Genomic DNA, 22,130 nt, shown 5'->3' on the forward strand with positions numbered 1-22,130 from the left:
CAAAATATTTTGTGTTCTTAAAAAAAAACTTCTTTTCAGTGACACTTTTCAACAGAAAGACTTTGCAGGTGCTGCCAGCACGGTTACAAAGGCTTTGGGCTTTTCATGAGCTCCTTTCAACACATTTTACCAAAAATTCCTCTTTCGGTGCCTTCCATGCGTGTGAGCACACAGCAGAGCTGAGGGGCTTGAACTTTTAGCTTTGGCTTTCTCTTATTTTTCCCTTTACATGTGAACTTCTTACATTTCTGGTGCTCATTTGTGACATAATTAAAACAGCTCTCTCATGTATATTCTTGGAATTGTTACGGCAGGTTCTGCACCTTGGTGCCACCATCTCCAGGAATATTCCCAAATGTGTTCCAGAGTCAGAAGATAAAGGAATCTTCCCCATCCTCTTGGGTGTTCATGTCCACATTACAATATCATTAATTATTTTGCTCTGCAATAATTAGATCCTGTTTGAGGCCAGTATTTAAAGCAAGGCCACCAGGCAGCAGAAAAAAAAAAAAATTAAAAAATACATAAAATCTCATTAACCACTGAAGCCACTGGTGGGAAGATCCACTCTGAGGTATGAAGTTTCTCCTCTTTTCCTCCTCCTTTAACTCCCCATGGACCCCTGAACACAATCAGGGTTATTCTCTTGCTGATCCCACACTCAGGAGATCTCGTGGCTGCTGAAGCCCCACGAGCACAGGACCATCCCCTCTGTGCCAGGCTCCAGGGGAGTTGTTGCTCCATGAAATCCTCAGGGAACACGTCCTGGCTGAAGGCACTGCTGGTGACCCAGCTTTCCCCCTGTGTTTTATGGATAATGATCTCCTGAGCAGCAAAACCAGTCGGGCCAGACGCTGCCCAGCCACCCGAGAGGGCTCCAGGGAGGTTGTTTGCACAGAGCTGTGACAGTGGGGCATGAAAGGAGGTTAAATATGTTTTACTGAGCTTAGATTTGCCACCTCCCAACCTCAGCAGGTTTATTTCCCTTCTCTTTGTATCCTGGGAGGCTGTAAATAACTTCAGTGCTTCCCAGGAGGTTGCTCTTGCAGCCACACAGTAAATGTGGGGTTGGATGTGGGTGGCAAGGGGTGTTTCCAATGGTCTGGAAGTTGTGGCTTTGTTTTGGTTTTTTTTTCTTTTACTGAAAATTAAATAAAGGTGAACTTCCATTCATCAAAATTTGAATGAAAAAGGAATATTCATTTAGACCTCACAAATGGAAAATTAAGAAGGAAGAAGAGGGCAGGAGCAGAGAACACTTAACTTGGCTCCCAGAGCTCTCATAGCGATGGACATTCCTGATGTGGGGGTCTTCCAGGTCAACAGAAAATATGAATTTATCAGCCTGAAAATTAAGTTTTCTACATTCCTAAGAATTTAACTCAATCAACACACTGAGAAGTCATTCAATTTCTACTGTTCCTTAGCTTTGGGCTCCCAGCTGCAAAGAAATAACTCTCCACACTCAAGAGGTTATTGAGAAATTGTTTTATTAAAGCTCAGCCAGAAGATGAAAATAAATGTAAGGGTTGCTGAGAGCACTGGGATGAGCTGCCAGGAACTGCCAGGACACAGAGGGACCTTCCACAAAGGGTCCCAAAAAACTTAACCAGGCCCCAGGCTTTAATTTGTGAGGTTTTGGGAAATTCAGGTGGTGATATGGGGACCAGAAAAAAGGGCCACTCTAAGTTTCCAGCATTTCCAGCACGTGGAGGATATTGGCTGGTTTAGCAAAGTGCAGGCTGAAGTAAAAGCCTGCAGATGCCCAAACCAATTGTGCAAATCCTCTCCTGGTGTCAGAGCATGGGATGAGCCATGAGGAACACCCAGGCCAAAGCTGACCCACTGCCTGACAAACCAGCAACGACCAAAATGCAACATGAATGCACCAAATAACCCCAAGGAAGGAGAAATTGGAGGAAGTGGGGTGAATCAGGATCGGGGTGTGGTGGAGGAACCTTCATGCTGCTCCTTGGTGGAACCAAGCCATTGGGTCCCCTCACAGGTAACCACAGTCCTGCCAAAAACTTCAACAGGCTTTTTGCCCTCTCTCCTTGAAACCAAGGAATGTGACAGTTCTGAAGTCAGGTTTTGGAGTGTTAAAAGTGCTTTTCTTGGCTGGGTGCTGCAATGGAGGTGCATGATGCCATCAAGATGTGCAAGGTCCCTGTGCCATCAAGCAAGGTGTGTATGATCTTTACATTATGTTATATAAGGTGTGCATATTGTCCTTATATAAATGCACAAGGTCTGCCTGGTCCCCGTGCTCCACACAAAGTGTGCAGGGTCCCTGTGCCATCAGGAAAGGTGCTGGCAGTCCTTGTGCCACTGTGCACGAGGTTCCTGGTCCTCGTGCTTCCAGGTGGGGTGTGAATGGTTATTCCATCACTGTGCAAGGTGCAGCCAGTCCCTGTGCTGCCATCCAAGGTGTGCACGGCCCCTGTGCCATCAGGAATGGTGTGCATGGTCCCTGTGCTGCCATCCAAGGTGTGCACGGTCCCTGTGCCATCAGGAATGGTGTGCATGGTCCCTGTGCTGCCATCCAAGGTGTGCATGGTCCCTGTGCCATCAGGAATGGTGTGCATGGTCCCTGTGCCAGCAGACATGGTGTGCATGGTCCCTGTGCCATCAGGGAAGCTGTGTGTGATCCCCATGCTGCCATGTGAGGTGTGCATGGACCCTCCATCCCTGAGCAAGTCGTGCATGGTCTCTGTGCCATCAAGGAAGGCGTGCATGGCCCTCACACCATTTTACAAGGTACGCATGGTCCTCACACCATCATACAAGGTGTCCACGTCTCCTGCCCCGCTGTTCCAGGAGCCCAGGACATCCTCCCTCCCACCAGACGCCGTTTCTCGCCCGGCGCGGGGTGAATCCCCGAGCGCTGCTGCAAAGCCCCCGCAGCCCCGGCTCAGCGCAGGCCCCGGCCGGGGCAGGGCAGGCAGGGGCAGCAGGAGCAGAGGCCGAGAGCCGCCGTCAGCAGGGCCGAGAGCCGCGACGGCCGCTGGTATTTGCGGGCTCTCTTCACCCCGCCGCCCGTCTGGGCCGCGTAGTCGAGGGTGCGCAGGACGTGCTGCTCCACGCTGTCGGCAGCGCCGTGCTGCTGGGCCAGCAGCCCCTCCAGCTGCACGAACAGCCCGCGCAGCTCCAGCATCTGCGCCTCCAGCTCCAGCAGCTGCCGCTGCCGAGCCTGGGCCAGGCCCAGGTGATGCTTGGCCTTGAGCTCCTCCAGGTCGCGGCCGACGATGCGAGGCCCCTGGGGGCTCTCGGCCAGCAGATCCACGTCCTGGGCGCCCAGGTTGATGCCCGCCAGCTCCGCCTGCCTCTGGATCTGCTCCTTCAGCCGGTGCCGGTAGCGGCTCTCCCGGGCGTAGTGGCGGGCGAGGACGGCGCCGTAGCGGCGCAGCAGCAGCCACAGCTGGGTCTGGCGGACGCGGGGCCCCGCTCGCCCCGAGCCCCCGACCGGGGCCGCCGGCAGCGCTCCCAGCCGGGGCTGCAGGGCCGCGGCCTGGCGGGCGAAGGCGGCCCGGGCCGCGCCGAGGCCGCTCTTCTCGCGGGCGATGCTCTCCTCCGAGGTGCAGCACAGCACCGACTGCTGCGTCCTGTCGATGCTCTCCGAGAGCTGCTCCAGCCGCTCCAGCGCCCGCCACAGCTCGGCCGCCTCCCGCAGCGCCCGGCCCACGGGGCTGGCGTCGTCCCCGACGAACGCGGGGTTGTCGAAGCGCAGGGAGTCGTCGTGCGGGTCCCCCTCGGCCGCCACTCGCTGCTGCAGCTCCGCCAGCCGGTCCCTCATGCTCCGCGGGGCTCCGGCACCGTCTGCGGCGATACGTGTGAGGCTGGAGCTCCTGCGGGAGCGCTGCGAGCCTTCCCTGCTGGCGCCAGAGCAAATATTGATGGAGGAGGGCAGGTCCTGCGTCAGCCCCGGGCCGGCCACCGCCGGCGGAGGGAAGGGCTCGTCCCGGGCAGAGCGGGAGGAAGGCCCGGGCCGGGAGCGCTGCCAGCACCGCCCGCACCTGCGTCACGGGACGGGCTCCGGCTCCTCACCTGATCCGCCGAGGCTCGGCACAAAGACGCTTTTATTCACCCAGAAACGAGGACACCCAGAAGTCCCGTCAGACGAGGCACGGAGGGGGTGGCCCGCCCGGCACCCCCGGCCTTCCAAAGGGCTCCAGCCGGCTCCAAACTGCCGCCGGCCTCACCGCGTGCCCAAACCCAGCTCCCGCTTGTAGCACATGAAGGGCAAATGGCACAGAGTCACTGACTCTGCCCAGCTGGCAGGGACCCGCAGGGATCACGGAGCTCAGCTCCCGGCCCTGCACAGCAGCATCCCCCAAAATCCCACCCTGGGCCTGAGGCGCTGCCCAAACACTCCTGGAACTCGGGCCGTGCCGTTCCTGTTGTGAGCTGGACACGGGGGATGGAGGCAAAGCTTGGCCTCTCCCTGCTCTGCGGGTCGGGAAGGCTCCGGGGCCACACGGTGCCCGCGATGTCACCGGCAGCGCCCCGCACGCCTGGAGCATCATCGGGGTGAATTCAAAAAGGTGCTCCTGGGCTTTTCCAGGCTGGAAATGAGCGCTGGGATGAGCCAGCTGTCCCGACATCACTGCAAGGCAGTGTTGAGTCCACTCACTTCTGAAATGCATAAAAATCACAGCTGAATTCTAAGATATGTATAAAAAATACCTTTAAAAAGGTACTTCTACAAAATGCATTTCCAAAGTGCACGGGAAAAACAGTTGTTCTCTACAGCCCTGGTATTTTATATAATGTATTTTATATAATGTATTTTATAACGTGCATTATCCCATATGACCTAAACATGGTGATATAAAGTATACAACAGCTATGGTATAATATCAGTATAATATCAAATCAATATTATATCGACAGAGGGACAGCCAAGGGAGGTTTAGCAAAGGTCAAGCAGCTCTGAAGGGAGTGGAATTCCTTCCCTCCAATGCCCAATGCCATCTGATGGATGTACATGAAGGGGGGCTCCAGCATCTCTGCAAAACAAGTTTAATTTTGTTCTCTGTAACCATCAATTAAAAAAAAAAAGAGAGAAAAAAAAAAGAAGAAAAAAAAAGAAAAAGCCCTTTTGTCCCTGGGGTTTGGAGGATAAGTGTTGTGTTAAAATGGAGATATTCATTCCTATTGAGGAGGAAATGCCACTGGAATCAGCACAATAAAGTAAGTGAAATGTCAAGTAAGTCAGCAGATTAATGAGGGGAAAAGTCAAAATAGAGTGACAGAATCCCAGAATCATTCATGCTGGAAAAGGCCTCCCAGACCACTGAGTCCAACCTGTGCCCACCTTGTCCCCAGCCCAGAGCACTGAGTGCCACCTCCAGTCCTTCCCTGGACACCTCCACGGGTGAGGATTCCACCACCTCCCTGGGCAGCCCCTTCCAATGCCTGGCCACCTTTTCCAGGAAGAAATTCCTGCTGAGTTTATTCCGTATATTTATTGTCAGCACCTGCCCCTGGCCGAGCATGGAGCTCCCCTGGCAGTTCTACACAAACCCAGCCCCATCCACCCCCAAAAATCCCTGTTTAAACAATGTTATCACTGCTATTTAACCACGGCGAGAGCAGAGGAGCAATTCCTTGTTTCCCATGAAATATCCCTTAGGTAACAGGTACAACCTTCCCCCCTGGAGCTGTCACCCCCTGAACCCACCCTTGTCCCACATGGCCGAGGGACCTTGCCCAGAGCCTCCTCCTCTGCTCCTTTCATGGCATTTTTAGCCATTTCACAGCACTTTTAGGCATTTTCCCCTTCTCTTCCAATAAATCATTAGCTGATTCTATCCTTTTTTTCCCAGAAAAATGGGATTTTGGAGCCAGATTGGATGGTGACTGGGGGAGGGTCTCCATCCCATCCTGCTCAAGACCTTCACAGAGTATAAAAGCTTCTCTATCCGTTTATAAATAAAGTTTCTATATCCAGTTTATAAAACTTCCAATTAAAACTATAAACTTATCCAGTTGCATCAAAAAGTAATTTTTTTTACATTAAAACACCCATTTAACCTACTTTTTTAACCTTTTAATGTGTCAACTACTCAGGAAGCAATGCAAAACCAAAGTAAGAGTTTCTCTTTTTATTTTTTTTTATTAAGACAATCCCACAGCTGGAAAATGAAACATCCTAGATTACATCAGTGACTTCAAAAAAACTCTAGAAAAAAATCTTTACAAATTTACATTTGTACAATACAAAAAACTAACAGCTCATTGCATATAAATATTACATTTGGTCTGCCAACATGTGGCATCAAAATCCCTGAAGTATTCATTAAAGGGACCTGAGATAGCGGATGTGAAGATATGGGCATAAATATCACCTGAAAAAAAATAATATAGAAAGTAGACATAATTCTAATAGTTTTGTGCATTTTTGGAGTATTTTAAATCCAGAACATGACCTGGAGAGCCTAAATAATGTGAATTTTGCTTTGACATTGAGTGGTATTTCTACATGAAATCTGCTCTAATGACTCATGGAGGAATGAAGAGCCTGAAGTAATATTTCTACAGAAAAAATAATCCTCAGACATTGAGTTCTGAACACACCCGAGCAGCCACCACTCTCTGAGGAAGAATTTTAGGAAGAGAAACGGCGGATTTGGATTTTTACCTGCAAATATTCCGGCAGGATTTCACCCCCACCCCCCAAACAGCTCCTCACAGACCCAAAACCCAGGAAGATCCGCAGTGCTTGCCAGTGAAAACCCCCAAACTGAGGAACTGCTCCTGATTTCCCACTGGTGGAATTAATTCCCAACTATTCACACATTTGGCAGCTCCCCAGCGTGGCTGCAGTTACTACCAGGAGTAGCAACTCCAAGTGCTTGGTTTGCCTTGGAAGTCTCACAGACTCGGATCAGGTACCCACATCCACACACAAAAATGTATTTCAGCACCATTTTTAGAACACTAGAGTTAAGGCTGTGACAGCAATTCCCACTGGAAATCTAAATTTTTCAGGGATTCATAGCACAGTTGTGTGAGTTCGCTGTGGGCCGAACATGACGTAGTAAAAATATACAAGCTTCCAACAGGTCTTTGCATTTCTAAGACTAAAAAAAGACAAGTTTTTAGACTAAATTTTGCAGGCTGTTACTTACTGTACATAAAGGAGTTTTTTTACCATGTGTAAACCTCGGATATATTGAAGGGTTGAAAAGTCTCTGTCGCTCATGCGCAGGGATTTGCTATAATACACATTGTAAGAACACAACAACAGCTCCCTACCTATTAAATATAGAGTTAGCCTTGGAGGGTTAACTGCTCCTTCAGGAAATCATCAGTATTTTATAAAACTCTGCAGGATGTTTTTTAAATAAAAAGATAAAATTAAGACATGTAAACACACAAAGATGTTTTTAACCCATGAAATCCATGACAGGATGCTCCAGGCATCAGGACACAACATCCTCAAACCTACAGCCGTTCACTTTTCCCTGGTGTTCACCACTCAAAGATGGAATGAATCTAGTTTTTATCAAAAATTAGTGATTTACACTGATTTTCTCATGTTAATATTCTGTGATTTGGAGCACAGAGACATTCCTGATAGATCCAAATGCTTTGCAAGGGTCATCTTGTTTTTGGGAGTCAAGAGAGCCTCCAAATATTTAAAAATTTAAATTAATTAAAACCACTCTCCCACACCCCTGGTGCCAGCTCTTTTCCATGCACTCTGAACTACTCAGTCCTTCTGCTTCCCCACAGGAGGAGCAGCTGAGATGGACATTGAGGAAAACATTCCAGGAAAATTTAACTGCAAACAGGACACAGAATTTGAAGCAGTCAAAAATCTTCCAAGAATTATTTCTCCCCAATTCTTCTTAGCTTTAGTCTGCAGGGTAGGGGTGGTTGGGATTAGGGGGTGGCCTCAGCTTGGCTGATGGAGAAAGGAGTGATGGAAAGAGGGAGGAGGGATAAAACTGCCCAAATCCATCCAAATTCAAGCACCAACAGAAAGATTTGGATTAAACCTAACAGCCTGGCAGGCCAGCTGAAATAAAATTCATCACAATATCCAAAGTTTCCAGGAGAATAAATAAATAGCCTATAAAAGGAAACTACAGGACAGAGGTGGGGCATGGCAAAGAGGAAAATAAACTGATGGAGAAAATAAAAAGCAGATAAAGTTTCAGCTGGAAAATGGAATTATTAAGGTTGGAAAAGGCTCCAAGATCGTCAAGTCCAAACTTCAACCACATCCCATCAGGGCCACTGAACCACCAAGGGCCACATGTGCTCAGCTCTTGGATGGTGACTCTGCCACCTCCCTGGGCAGCCTCTTCCAATGCCTGGCCACTCTTTCCATGAAAAAAATTTCCCTAATATCCAAGACAACAGCACATCACTACTGCCAAACAAGCTTTGCCATCCATGCCCCAGGCTGCAGAGAAAGGGGAGCACTGCAGGGACAGTGGATTGGGGCTGGGAGAAGCTGAGAGCAAAGACACACAAGATTTCAGCCCTGTCTCTGTGGAGGATGGAGTGTGGGGGCCTGGGGCCTTTCCCAAGGTGTCCCCAAGGGCCCTGAGGTGCCCCAGCAGCTCGGGATTGGGATGTGCCAGCGGGACAGCTCAAGGGAACAGAGGCACCAGTGCCCAAACACCTGCAGGAACCGAGGAGCCTCTGGCCTGCCTGCTCACCCTCAGGAACCCCGTTCACAATCAGACCTTAAATCCCATTCCTTAGGCAGAGTCTGGAGGTTTTTGTTGAGGGTGCAAGGAAAGACAGCACATTCCTGACTCTGCAGCCTGCCCAGAGCTCGGCAGGGTCTGGAGCAGGGAGACTTTGGATGGTTGAAATCACTTTAAATCCTGCTTCTGCTGCACCTGGTAGGCTCATCCTAAGTTTACCACACCCATTAAGGGGCTGCTGATAGGATCTGGGATTTGAGAGCATCCAAGTTCCTACAAAATGTAATTATTCCACAGAACTATGAGAAATAAACTGCACAACTCAGAGAAAGAATCCAGACACAAATCCAAGCAAAAAGAACAGCTCTAAACCCAAGTTATTTGTCATGCTTATAAAAGGTTCTCATGCACAAAAAAAAAGCAGCTTTTTTTTCAATTTTTACAGTAAATTCTGCTGTCCCAGCACCCCCTGCTCTAACTCATAGTCATGGGACACAGTAATACTTACGCCACAGCAAAGTGATGCTTCACTGGTATCTTCACAGTACAGAGAAAAGATACAGTTAAGAACATAATTAATCTTACTCTAATTGCTGTTAAAATACACCAACTTATAAAATGATTTCTCTGGAATCCCTGTGGTTTCTCTCTCCCCGACCCCTACACAAAATAAATAAGGAATAAGTGGATTTTCGGCCAGTCAGAAATAGAGGAAAAAAGCATTTCTTTTGCATTTCAAGCTTTTCAGGCTTTAGGATAGAACCCATAGTGTTTACATTAGCTCACAGGACTGATCTAAGGGATATGATTCCAACTATGGACTGATGCATACATGCTATTCCTGGTTACCATATGTAAAAAGACCAATCAGTCAAACAAATAATACATTTCTTATAAATATAAATGTGTGTATATATACAGATATATGAGAGAGATGATAGGACAGGTGTTTATACTTTAAAGCCCAACACAGAACTAGGAAAGCCTCTGCACTTGGTTTTTTCCCCACCCCCCATCAAAAACCAAATCAAGTCTAGCAATGGATTACAGCTGATTCCAAACAGTCCTTAAAAAATAAAAAGTGTGGGTTTTGTACGGTACCATAAACTCATATTAATGAGCAATTTAGGATATACTCTCCTCCATCACAAAACTAAACCTCTGCTTCTTTTATTTTCAAGTCTTTTTTGCATCTAACTAGGATTTTTTTTTTTTTTTTTGGAAAGCGAGATAAAATAGCTAGTGCTTAATATAGAAAGTCAAAAATTAAATTCCTTCTGCATCTGAGAATATACATGGGTCACTCTTTGCTGCCTGAGGTTTTCCAGAATTATTGACCAAGCTGTGCACAGAAGAACTTCAGGATATTGGATGAAAGCTTAAAAAAAATCTAAAAACCTTGAAAAACTCCACTGGAACTTTGTAGTCTGTTCTGACTTGTTCTCTCTGTAACCTGACTCTGAACTGTCAGACAAGGGGAGGAAATTGGAATTCCCCATCTATCCCAGGCAGAGCCCAGGAAGGAAGGAAGAGGCTGCTCACCTCCAGCTCAGGCCACGCCACCGCTGAGCTCACCGAGGAGCCAGAGCAGGGATCCCCTCACCAACTGCACTACCACTGCCAGAGGATTTCAAGTCAGCATTTCCCAGGACAACAAGAGCACAGTGCAACAGGAATTCTCTTCTGGAAGCATGAGACACAAGAGTCAGTCTGGGGGGGCGACAGCTCCCTCAGCACCTCGGAGGGACCAGCGGGCCCAAACCACATTTCCATGGAGCACGGGGCAGTGGGGGCCAAGCAGCCCCTCTGCACAAGCAAATCCCCACCTGCCCCAAACATCTCTGAGAACCACTGCATTTGTTTTCATGGTGGCAACACAAGGAAGATACAGCTACTCACAACTTCCACCCCTCTACGCTCCTTCTCGCCTCTTCTTCACCATGCTCTGAATAACAGCATCTATTTTCTTTTCAGTTTCCAGTAGTTGTAAATAAGAGGTAGCTGAGCTACTATTAAAAATCATGCTTTGAAGAGGAGGAACCTTTCAAATGTTGAAGTCACCCCTTTAGCTGCACAATCTCGATTAATACTATAAAAATATGAGAGGACAAAAAGAAAATAGATGCAAGTAACTTTTGCATTTGGCACCTTTTGTCTAGATATTCATACTTCTCAAGTATTCTCTTTTTAATAAAGTTAATGCACACATAGGACACACCACATCAAAGGTTTGCTACATATTTACAAGGCACCAACCCTTTGTCACTGTTTTTACACGGATAAAGAACCGATAGAAAGCACGTCAGGACCCCCAAAACTGTAGTATGGACATACTTCAGTTCAGCACAATTCCATCAACGTTTGGCCTGGGAAGATTAAAATAATCCAGATCCTTCTTACAATATAGAAACTGTAAACATTTTATAGCTGCCTTTAGGATTGGTGTATTGTGCAAAAGTTATAATTATTACTGTGTCTAAGGATTTATGGCAGAAACCACATAAAAACTCTGTAAGAAGGTGCTATTTCTATAATACAAAAACAAAACGAGGGAGAGAAGTCAGAAGCGTGACTCGAAAATGTCATGTTCTTACTGAGAAGCTGGAAGCCTCTGTAATGTGATGAACTCGTAGTGTGTGGGGAAGAATTTCTGTAATTTAAGGCCTAATGACTAAGGCTTGTTTTGACCAATGAAGTGTGGAGATCTGAAGCTTTAAAACAAACACGAACTGACAGGATGGAAAAGCACCACTGTGAAACGTGAGTGGAGTCCCCGCACAACTTGCTTGGTAGAATTTCTGGTAAAATCCCTGCAGTAGAAGGCCATTGAAGTTCTTTTAAAATTGTTCCAAAGTTTTCCATCTGTCAATAATTCCATCCCATGAGATGGCTGACCCTGGCTTTTTCTGTCATTTTCCGCACCCTGCCTGACCTGGAAGTACCAAGGTTCAAAGGATCCTCGGTGTGCACAAAATTGTCATTGTCGGAGTCGTCGTTGTACAGGACAGTTCTCCTGCCCTCGTTCCTGGTTTTGATCCGAGGGGGTCGGCTGAATCTCCCTCCAAACACGTTCTCCCCAAACTGTCCCCCAAAGAGGTTTTCAAACTCGTCGTCGGCGAGCCGGGCGCGTTTTGCTCTGGTGGCTCCTCGTGAGGCCCCTCGGCCTCCTCGGCCTCTCCTTCCTCCCCGGCCGCCGCCTCTTCCTCTGCCGCAGCCTCTTCCACCTCTGCCCCCTCTTCCCCCTCTGCTCCACCTGCCCCACCTGCCCCATCTGCCCCTCCTCCCTGTCCCTCGGCCCTGCCAATTCCGTTTGCCCCCAGTGAGTTTCCGTTTGATTTTCCGTTTGGGTTTTTTGGATTGCACGACTTTGCTGTAGTCGTGGTCGCCGTCGATGTAATCCTGGTCTGTTCTGGAGGTTGATTCCGAGTCAGAATCAGAGCCACTTCTGCTTTCAGAGCTGGAGCTGGATCCTGATTCCCCACTTTCTGATGAAGACAAACCAGACTTTTCCTTTAACTCTCTCTTCTTCTTTTCCTCCTCCTCCGCTTCCTCCAGGTGCTCATCCTCTTCTGAGGCGCTCAGCAGCTTCCTCTTGACTCCTGCCCGGGGTTCTCTGCCATCCCCATTGGTGAGTGGCCCATCAGGAGAGTGATCTAAGCAAACACAAAATAACCCCATCAGCATCGCACACAAAAAGTGGGATTTGCCTCAGTTGCCTTTGGGATTCTCCTCATCTGCCTCTGAGGTGTGCTCAGGGATGATCCATTGGATGATCCACCACCCTTGATGTGCTGTGGACACAAAGAGGTGCTCTAAGAGGAAAATCTACCAAAGTAAACACAGTTTTTATCTGGAAGCAACGATTGCAAACTCTCCTGAGCAAGAGTTCAGTGAAGATCCAGGCAAAAAAAGGAGCCTGGAGTGATCAGGGTGGACACAAACATCTAAAACTCAGTCAGGTGAATCTTACCTGGGGTGTCAAGGCAGGAAAACTCTAAAATCCATTTCAAAACTATACATACACAAAAATAACATTCTGCAAGCAGCATTTATTCCCTATCAAATGCCTGTTCTCAAAAGGCTCAGTCCAGGGAATATTAATGGAAAGCATAACTCAAGAGAGTCAATGACACAAGAAAGCTCACTGGGATTGCTGAGCACCTAAAATGAAAAGTCAATAAAATATCTTGCTGGCTCAGGACCCAAAATCCTCCATGACAATGAAGATTAAATATCTTCTTTAAGAAGCATCCTGCAGCATCCAGCACAGGAGTGTGGACTTGGGAAAGGCTCCAGGGTTCAGGAAATGCCCATGCAGTGCCCACCTTGGTGGAAACTCTGAGTAACTCATCCCCAAGATTACCACACCTGAACTGTTTTCTTTCTAATCACAACTACTTTGTTTTGCATGTGAGAAAAATATTTAAATATTTTTGTAATTTTTTTTCATCTTTGGTTTCAGCTTGATTAGTAAAAGGCAAAGGTTTTGGGGTGGAGATTCTCTTGGTTAGTTTGCTTTCTGTAATTCCTGAAGGAACTGTAGGAGTTTAAGAGTTTTCTGTCTGGAAAGATTTTAAAGGACTTCACTAAAGTGCACATGGAATCATCTGCATTCCACACCTCAGACAAGACACCACACCACAGAGTAAAGGAGCAAAGTAAATTCAATTTTTTGGTATGGTTTAGGAATATATACAATGCTACACCGAGGCAATAAACATCAGACAGAAGCAAGATCTTTCATCTCTAGTGAAACCAGTCAGCCAAAGCACAGAATTATTATTTCTCACCTTGTTTCACTGGTGTAGATTTGCTCCTGACTGGTCTGCTTTTCCCTGGGTCTATGGCATTTCCACTCCGGCTCTGTGCATTTGAGCCTGATGAAGATGGTTGACCCTCCAGCTCTTCACCAGTGGCTGAACCCAGAGGTTCTTCTGCTGTATCTGAAACTTCAGACAGGATAGCACAAGGGGACAGGGTGATTTTTATGCTCTGTGTACAGGGCTGTGTCTGGGGAGGCTCTGGATGCCCTGAGTCAACAGCCCAAGTCAGGGTAATCTCACCAAGCTGCTCTGCAGTCATGGAAAGACAGATTCCTCCTGAGTGTAGCCCCAGGTAGGATTATTTAATTAATTATCCTTCACTGCTGTAGGAGAGAGGCCCATAGACAAGAAGTCTGGGCTTTTGTCACTGGAATAATTCTTATCACGGCCAGACCCAGGTTCCCAATTCCCTGATCCTTCCCCAGAACTTCCCAACAGCCAAACTCAGCTAAAACAACCTACAGACAACACATTTCAGGACCTTGCTCCTTCACCAGGCGGGTTTTGCATGTGTCTCATGAGGACAAGACTCAACCTGCACAGACAAGCTGCTCTAAGAGAAAGGCTGGGTTTCTCCTCACCATGAGATGAGACTGAAGAGTTAGTCCTGGTCAGGGGCAGTGAGGTATTTTGGTTGGGTTTAGGTTGAATCTTCACTTGCTTCTGTTTCCCTTTCGGGCTGCAAACATAGAATACCCCAAAGAGAGAGATCTGTTATCACCAAAGACTCAAATGCAAAACTGATTTCTCCTGCAAAGTGATCCCTTTTTCCCAGGTGTGATAACACTAAAAATAGTTACACCACGGTGCTGTTTGCTAAAGGTATAGGAGTTTGCAGGGACAAGGTTTTATCTCCCCTTTTAAAACCAACAGTCTGTTTACTTAGATAATGTATCAGATGGTAGGGAAGTGTTGCACAACACTTTTTTCAACAGTTAAAAGGTAAAGAGACAGCTGATCTTTCATTTCCTCCAGAGGGAACACTTGCAACCACCATCATCATCTTTCACTTACCAGAATTAGAAACTACAAACTGAGCACGATTTTATCTCCCAAAAGAGCAAGTTCATCAGGAAATGAGCAACACTGCTGCTAGTTACTCCCAAAAGCACATCTAGCCCTGTGCTCTGGAATGGCACTGCCAGCCAGGCTCACCATCCCTGCTTTACCTGGATGCTCTGCTGGTTGAGGGGGAGCTGCTGCTGCTCCTCAGCCGCTTTCGGTACCGAGGCCTTTTCCTCTTCTGGCATTGCACTGCTGACTTGTACTCAGAGATGATGTTTTTCATGTGATTCTCAAATAAGGCAGAGAGTCGAAGGGTCATGCTGTAAATCTGCAGTGAGGGAAAATGGTCAGGCTTATTAGAGTTGAGTAACTTGAAGATCAACCAAAAAACCATCACAGAGATGTCCAGACTTTGTAGCACAAAGAAAATATTCACAGTGATGTTCTACTATGAGGTTCTTTACAGATTATTTCCTTCCATGGGCCATGTGTATTATTGAAACAGAAAGTGTTTTCTTAAAAGGATTTAGTAACAGTACAAAATAAATAAAAATAAAAGCAACTGGTGACCAGTTTTCTATTACAAATATTGCAAGGAACAGCTGCAACAGTGACCATCGTCCCAGATGAAAATGGATGTTAGATGCCAACTGGGAGAGCAGAACAAAGCAAGTTTATAACCACAGAAGTGGTGTATCCTGGTTATTTTTATTACACTAAGCAGTGCTTTGCTCTTCAGACCTTATTTCATGTGTTTTATTCATGTAGGGCTTTGTTAAAAAGCAGGCATTAAATTTATTACTTACACGAGACTTTTTATTAGGAGTGTAAGCTTTAGAATTGCAGAATATTAAACGAATATCTTTGTAGAATTCCAAGGGACTGGTGTAGTTTCCTGCTTCCAAGGTTTCTTTCACAGTGCTGAAGTCCATGGGAGTGTCTACAATATCTCGATAATCCTGTGAGAACACACAAGAGAAAAATCAAAGCTCTCAAATCCTACAGCAGTAGCATCACCTCAGTGTTCATCCAGTGGCTCAAATCATTAGTTTACTTTCAGAGTTGTTGCAGATAATTCCCTGAAAACATCAGCTCATAAAGGGAGAGGACAGAGCCATGCCCAGCATGGATGTTCTGCCAAAGGAGGAACAATTCTGGGTGTGGAAGCTGCACTTACAGGGTAAGAGAAGAGATCAACAGGCTGCCTGAAAGGCTCTGAGTCCTCTCGTTCATAAATCAGGTTTAAGAGCTGCTGGCACTGCTCCTTCCAAGCATCAGCACTGGCTTTCATGGGCTGCCTCTTCACCCTTCGTCTCACCTGCAGGGAAACAGGCATTGCAGATGGTATCAGAATACTCACATTGCTCCCTTGAAGTTCCTACTAATCTCCCAGCACTCTGCAATTAAAGCATTACCCAATTAAAAACAGAAATCCAGGGAGATTAAAGCAGAGCTGATGGCACAGCAATATACAAATTAGACAAATCAAACGAATTTGCCTTTTCTGGTCATATATAACACTCAAACTCATGAGAAGCTGCAATATTTCAGCTCCAGCCTTGCTGTATTTATCTGCTGCATTGAAATTTGACTGCTGGAGATATTTTCTTTAAAATCAAATTAAAAAACAAAAATGACCACAGCAGAAATTTTACTCACTCGTCTTTTCCCAGAGGAAGTGCCTGGAGCATCTGAATCCACATCCACTTCTGCCACCTAAAGGCAAAGGGAATGATCACACAAAGGCAGGTCTGGATAACCCTCAGCCATGGAAAAAGGGTTAAAAAACAGCCAACAACAACCACAGGGCACTTGGCAACAGGAACTACAGCACATTTCAAACTGCACTGAAGGGGAGACAAGTGTCAGGAGAGGGAAGCAGCTCAAGGCAGTGATATCCACCCTGGATTCTACCTGACATTTCACTCCAGGGATCAACTGATGGGAAATGACACAGAATTACATAAGGAAATCAGCTTTGCTGCCTCTTTGACAATGGAGAGCTGCTGTCCTTCTGACTGACTAACAGCTCCACTTCCCAGCTCCCCTCATTACTCATCCTTCCAACAAAACATCATGTACTGAGAGAAGATTAAAGACAGGCAGTTCCAAAAAGCATTTTTACTTCAGGGAGCTTATTGTCTCAGGTGAGCCTAAACAGCCTCATCTCCAAAACTCAGTGCAATTACCCATAAAATAGAGACTCAACAAAAATCAAAATTTCTTTCATGGTCCAAATTTTAAAAGGGAAGGAAATTATCTTACCTCCTCTTCCTCATCTGTACTGCTCAGGTCTTCTGCTTTCACCTTGTTGTAGATTTCTAATATATCAGTACAGCTCTGATCTCTGCAGGACAATGACAAAAACCAAGGTACACAATGAAGGATCCCAGGAATTGGAACTGTGGGGTCTGTGAGGTCCAAACTCACCCAATGAAGCGGAGCAGGACATCTGTCACAATTTTGGCTGCTTTGACTATGGGGCTGTCTGGCTCGTTGAAAGTCCTGGCATTGTGTTCAATGTATCTTACCTCCCACATCAGGGCAGAGATTCTCCTGAAAAATACACAAAATTAAAGGAATGGGATGGAGAGGAATGTGTTATGTTATTCTTCCATGTTCAGTAGGGTTCTTCAGTAAAAAATGGAATTGGGAATTCAAATAAAGCAGAAACAGGTTGTCCTCAGAGGGGAAAATAAGAGCAGGACATTATTTATTCCCAAATTAACTGGGAAAACTGGGATTTTCAGTTTCCAGCATCATACAGTCCCCTTCTGGCAAATGCAACACAAGCAAAGCCCCTGCTCAAAGGCAGCAGGGATAGAAACAAAGCAAACATGCTCTGCCTCCAACACAGAGCCAGGCTCAGGGTGTTCAACCAACACTCCAGATCCAGCTACAGCAGCTTTTGCCTTAACAACATGGCCAGGAGAACTTATTATTCAGGAAGACTCACTTTGCCCAAGGCCAGTCTGATCTTCTGCAGTTGCTGAAGGGACTTTTAAACAGCATTCAGCTCCACATAATAATAAATGCAATAAATGTCAGCTACAAATCCAAACTCACCTATAAAACCTGTTTTCAAGCCTCCTCCTGATGGTGGTGAGGTCAGTTGGATAAGCAACGACAGTGCAATACATGGGATAGGCACTAAGGTCCACTGGAACAGCAAAGGGATTAGAAATGTCTGCAAGACAAAACACCACAATGATTTAGATGACTCCAAGGAATGGTATACCAAGATTCCTTTTAATGGTTTCTGGGGTTTCTTTCGAAGAATTCAGCAAAAGCAACACAGAGCTACAGCTGAGAATGTCATTACCCACTGGGCAGGGCTCCTCCTCTTGTGCCATCTACTCCTACTCTTGAAAAAGCACTTTTTGTTTAAGTATCACATCTGAGATTTGTGTGCCAGCAGCCAATCTGACTGGAAGGAATGAGGCATTTGCACTTACAACAGGAATACAACATCGAGTAAGAACACAGATGTGTCCTGGGTGTAAACAGGCAGAATTTAAAGCACAGTGTGCTATTAAATGGTTACAAACCAGTTACAAGGAATTTGGAGCTGAGGGTATGTAGTGAGGATTTGTTGGTTGGTTTTGAGGGGTTTAATTATATGTTTTGCTCTTTCACCTTTAGATATGACCCACTGGGAAGTTCCACTGAAAGAAATGAGGTGAAGCCCCAGAAAAGAAAGGGAATTTAGCTTGGAAACTGAAACATGACATTTAAAAGGCTCTTTTCAGTAATTTAGCTGAGTACATTTCAAATACTCCACACCATGTCCCAGCACTCAATCCCATCCACTCTTCAGTCCTGTGCCACCACCCTGATATTGTTAATCCTTCCCCCTTTTCTCTCCAAATGTACCGAGGGAAAGCAGCTGCTCAATCCCCCGGATTACTCGTTCACATTCTTCATCTCTGGAATGGGCCCCCCATTCTCCTTCCTGGGGCTTGTAGAGAAGAGCTGTCAGCTCCTCTGGCGTCACAGGAACTCCAGCACCGACCTCCTCCGGATAAGCAGCTGGAGAGGAACAATTCCAGAGGGTAAATCCAGGGCCCCAGAGCTGTTTGCTTTGTGCAGGGACAGGAATCCAACACACACTTACTTCCTTCTGGGATCGGCTCCATGTCCCATGGACTCATCCTCTCTCTTTCATTGTTGTCCCAGCTATTAAAAAGTTCATTCAAATGCACAAGTTAGAGCTGAATATAAAGACACACCTTTTCTTTACCAGATTTGACCCAAAAGGTCACTCCAGTTAGGAATAAGACAATCCAACTCCCTATTTTCTTCTTGTATCTCCTATACAGTCACTGCACTGCTGTTTATACCAGAATTGTTGCTTTAGGAATAAATTCAAAAATTAAATAAGTAAATATTCAAAACAGTCTAAAATAAATAAATAGTAAGTAACAAATAAGAAATACAATACGCAACATTAAATAAGTAAATAGGTGTCTGGGTATGTATTTACTTGGAAAAAGGGATTCTAGTTCTTGAGGTTCTTGATCCTATTTTTGAAGTTCTCTGAGTTGTGTAGGAGCCCCAGGACATGGAAATACTCACTGGACACTGTAGCACTGGAAGGAACTATCAGGATATTCTGCCTGGAAAGGCTGCTGACTCTCCACAGTCCCAAACCACCAGGCATCATCAATGATACTGCGAAATCGATCCCCTGGAAGGGCAGACATTGCATTCAGAAAAAGAACAACATCAAGAATTGCTAAATATTTCCTTTTAGAGAATCAGTTCCCTCTTTTGTGAATGCCCTACTTCCATCCCTACATTTTGCACCCTCAGGGCAGGACTTGCCCATCTCTGGGAATTACTCACAGCTGCCTCACACCTCAGATCCCAACAGATCAGGAGATTCTCCTGCTATCACTGCCCTTGGAATAGTTTCTCACTTTTTTTTTTCTTTTTTTTTTTTCTTTTTTTTTTTTCTTTTTTTTTTTTTTTTTTGCTACAGGAACTGCAGCAAACATCAAATAAAAGTTTCCAATAATCTTTACAAGATCACGTGTGTATATTCCTTTACATCAAGTAATAAAGACACTGTGACACTGTGTCCCATTAAACAGCTGCAGAAATGGTGCAAAACACATGGAATTGGGAAAGAAAAAATACTCACCTATTTGCCAGTTCCTTTCTTTGGCTTCATTATAAAACTGATGCAGCACAAGGAAATCAATAACATCTGGCATATCGTGGTACCTTCAGGAAATAAGACCAAAAAAAGTTATTATTACCCAGAAATACAATTCTAGATGAACGACACAGTCCTCAAATTCCATGCATTTGGGATAACCATTACTGCCATCATCATGCCTTGCACAGGAAATAAGAAAGGAGGAGGGGGGAGCTTCTTCACTGCAAGGAAAGCTCTTGAAGAATGTCATCAGCATTCCAGTGACTTACTTTATGGAAAAGGATTCTCCTGTCATTTTGCCTGTGATTGGATCCAGGAATGCAAGCTTCAAGCAGCAGAGTGTGGGAGGCCCAACTTCATATTTAATTCCTACAGTCTTCACAAATTCTTGTTCCTAGTTAGCAAGAAGCATGGAACAACATTATTTTACCTTGCCAACAACAAAATATCCATTTTAAAGTGAAACATATTAATAAAACCTAACTATGTTTCCACTCTAAAACACGGGTAATTCCACCCATTCATTTTTCTTTCCCAAATACTAAAATCAATCACTGTTACCTCAAAAGGAAAAATGAAGAAGCTCATTCCCTTGGCAGGTTTGTGAACAGGATTCCTACAAATTATTTAAGAAGGTTCTAAGGAATAAATCCAGTTTTAAGCACACCAAAGGTTCTCCCTGACCTACCCCAGGGCCCCTCACTCTTGCACAGTGGGAAAAAAGGAAATTCTTCCTCTGAAAATGGAAATTCCACAATAGCCTTTATGTTCATGTCCTGTCAAAGCCCATCCTAAGTGAACAGATATTTCCTTTTCCTCACAAAGTGATGATGCCTTGGAAAATTACAGCTGGAATCACTGAATATCTGAGACTGGTAACTGGGTATTTTCCCAGTAATTAATAGAACCACTGGCATGGTGAAGTGAATATGAGCACATATATGGGCTCTTCTCTTGATATGAAATCTGAGAAAAGCAGGAAAAAATATGGCAACACTTTGGATTAAGGTTTGGGAACTCATTCAAAGCAAGATCCAGTGTTTAAGAGAACTCCTGCACACATTTAGGTGTTTACAGCATGATTTCTTACCATAGCATTAAAAACAAGAAACAGAACCCAAATGCTCAGGTCACTGTAGAGTGGTGAGAGAACCACAAACAGCTCTGCAGTGCTGGGTTCTGAATAAATTCAGTGTTCAGACAAAAATAACTTGTGTTGAAAGAGACCCCTGAGAATCAAGTCCAAAACCAGGAGGTGAACAGATGTAAAGACTTTGTGTTAATAAAAACTAACTTTCATATTTACAATTAAAACTTTGATATTAACATTTTAAAGCAATGCTTTTTTTACATTCTTCATGCTTGTTTTTCATGTCAGTTTAACATTACAGAGACATTCAGCTCTTTGAAGTATTTCTTGAACTTACCCTGAGTTCCATTTTGTTCCATGGTTGTTTTTGCATGTTAATACTGTAAATTTTGGCTTTCCTCACTGCCCTCACATAAGCTTCATGCCCTTGCCTAAAGTAGATGATCTGAAATGAGAAAAAAAAAAAGAGAAAATTAAAAGAGAAAAAAGAGCAAATGAGAAAAATAGAGAAAATTATTTTAATAATTGTGCTCTTCCTGTTCATAACACCAGATCTTAACCCTTTGAGAACATATTGCACACTTATTTATTTCATCACAAAACACTCTTCTAGTTAAAAATATTTCTATCAGCCCCCCAAATTGGCACCTGATCTGTGCTTTAAAACTGGGATCATTATGAAATGTGCAGGTGAAGATGCACAACTGACTTTCCCTGCTAATCCCAAGTCACCTGTGCAGAAAAAGGGACGCAGGATGTCGATCTGTGAACAAGAAACTGCCTGGGAATTAACAAAGTTATCAAAACTCAGCCTGTCCTGAGCACAATTCCCTGCAAATGCTGCTGGGTAGGAGAGTCCTAAGCAAGCAGAGCCTGCCCTGGGATGTGGGCATGGTGAGGGCAGTACCTCATCCCCCATCTGGGGCACGAAGGGCGAGCGGCGGGGAATGGTGTCCAGGATCCACTGCGGGGCCAGCCACTCCTCACTGGGCTCCCCTTCCAGGGACAGCAGCCCACTGGCTTTCTAAACACACACATCAGGAGATTACATAGGTAAGTGACACACAGAAGTTAAATATTTGCATTAATTTAGAATGCGATCGACACAATATTCAGAGTACAGTCAACTACTATGGAAAACTCATCGTGCAGCAGTTACTGCAGGTAAGATACAAGGAAGAGCAAATTGTGGAGTGTCATCCTTCCCAAAATCTCCACTAAATAGATGAGAATATTATGTTATAAATATAATTGAAAATTAAAACCTTAATAAATCATTAAAATGCCTTAAAACCTTCATAAACCATTAAAATGCCCATGGCAGGGGGGTGGGATAAGATGATCTTTAAGACCCCTCCAACTCAAGCCAGTCTGTGGTTCTTTAATAA

At 45.4% G+C, this 22,130-nt stretch overlaps 2 protein-coding genes across 4 annotated transcripts in view; both read right to left on the reverse strand.

Annotated features, from left to right (window-relative positions):
- Window positions 1-1,493: 1,493 nt before the first annotated feature.
- Window positions 1,494-4,772, reverse strand: LOC128814552 (syntaxin-1B-like). Its single transcript, XM_053990494.1, has one exon. It carries the CDS (start codon window positions 3,791-3,793, stop codon window positions 2,912-2,914), a length of 882 nt encoding a protein of 293 aa, XP_053846469.1. The 5' UTR covers window positions 3,794-4,772; the 3' UTR covers window positions 1,494-2,911.
- Window positions 4,773-4,784: 12 nt separating this feature from the next.
- BRWD3 (bromodomain and WD repeat domain containing 3) overlaps window positions 4,785-22,130 on the reverse strand; it is a 51,073-nt gene continuing 33,727 nt past the window's right edge. For 2 of the 3 annotated variants that reach the window (XM_053990491.1, XM_053990490.1), the window contains 17 exons: window positions 21,650-21,766; window positions 21,080-21,187; window positions 19,922-20,046; window positions 19,635-19,717; window positions 19,067-19,178; window positions 18,606-18,667; window positions 18,365-18,520; window positions 17,558-17,678; window positions 16,922-17,047; window positions 16,757-16,838; window positions 16,151-16,207; window positions 15,669-15,809; window positions 15,298-15,450; window positions 14,656-14,819; window positions 14,068-14,165; window positions 13,454-13,612; window positions 6,090-12,316 (listed from right to left, as the gene is read on the reverse strand). In XM_053990491.1, the coding sequence (XP_053846466.1) occupies window positions 11,529-12,316; window positions 13,454-13,612; window positions 14,068-14,165; window positions 14,656-14,819; window positions 15,298-15,450; window positions 15,669-15,809; window positions 16,151-16,207; window positions 16,757-16,838; window positions 16,922-17,047; window positions 17,558-17,678; window positions 18,365-18,520; window positions 18,606-18,667; window positions 19,067-19,178; window positions 19,635-19,717; window positions 19,922-20,046; window positions 21,080-21,187; window positions 21,650-21,766 (2,652 nt within the window). In that variant the 3' untranslated portion in view covers window positions 6,090-11,528. Of the gene's footprint in view, window positions 5,007-6,089; window positions 12,317-13,453; window positions 13,613-14,067; window positions 14,166-14,655; window positions 14,820-15,297; window positions 15,451-15,668; window positions 15,810-16,150; window positions 16,208-16,756; window positions 16,839-16,921; window positions 17,048-17,557; window positions 17,679-18,364; window positions 18,521-18,605; window positions 18,668-19,066; window positions 19,179-19,634; window positions 19,718-19,921; window positions 20,047-21,079; window positions 21,188-21,649; window positions 21,767-22,130 lie in introns of those variants that run through there. The other variant, XM_053990493.1, reaches the window with a different exon arrangement.

Source organism: Vidua macroura, chromosome 14 (genome assembly GCF_024509145.1).
Source record: "Vidua macroura isolate BioBank_ID:100142 chromosome 14, ASM2450914v1, whole genome shotgun sequence".
Taxonomy (NCBI): domain Eukaryota; kingdom Metazoa; phylum Chordata; class Aves; order Passeriformes; family Viduidae; genus Vidua; species Vidua macroura.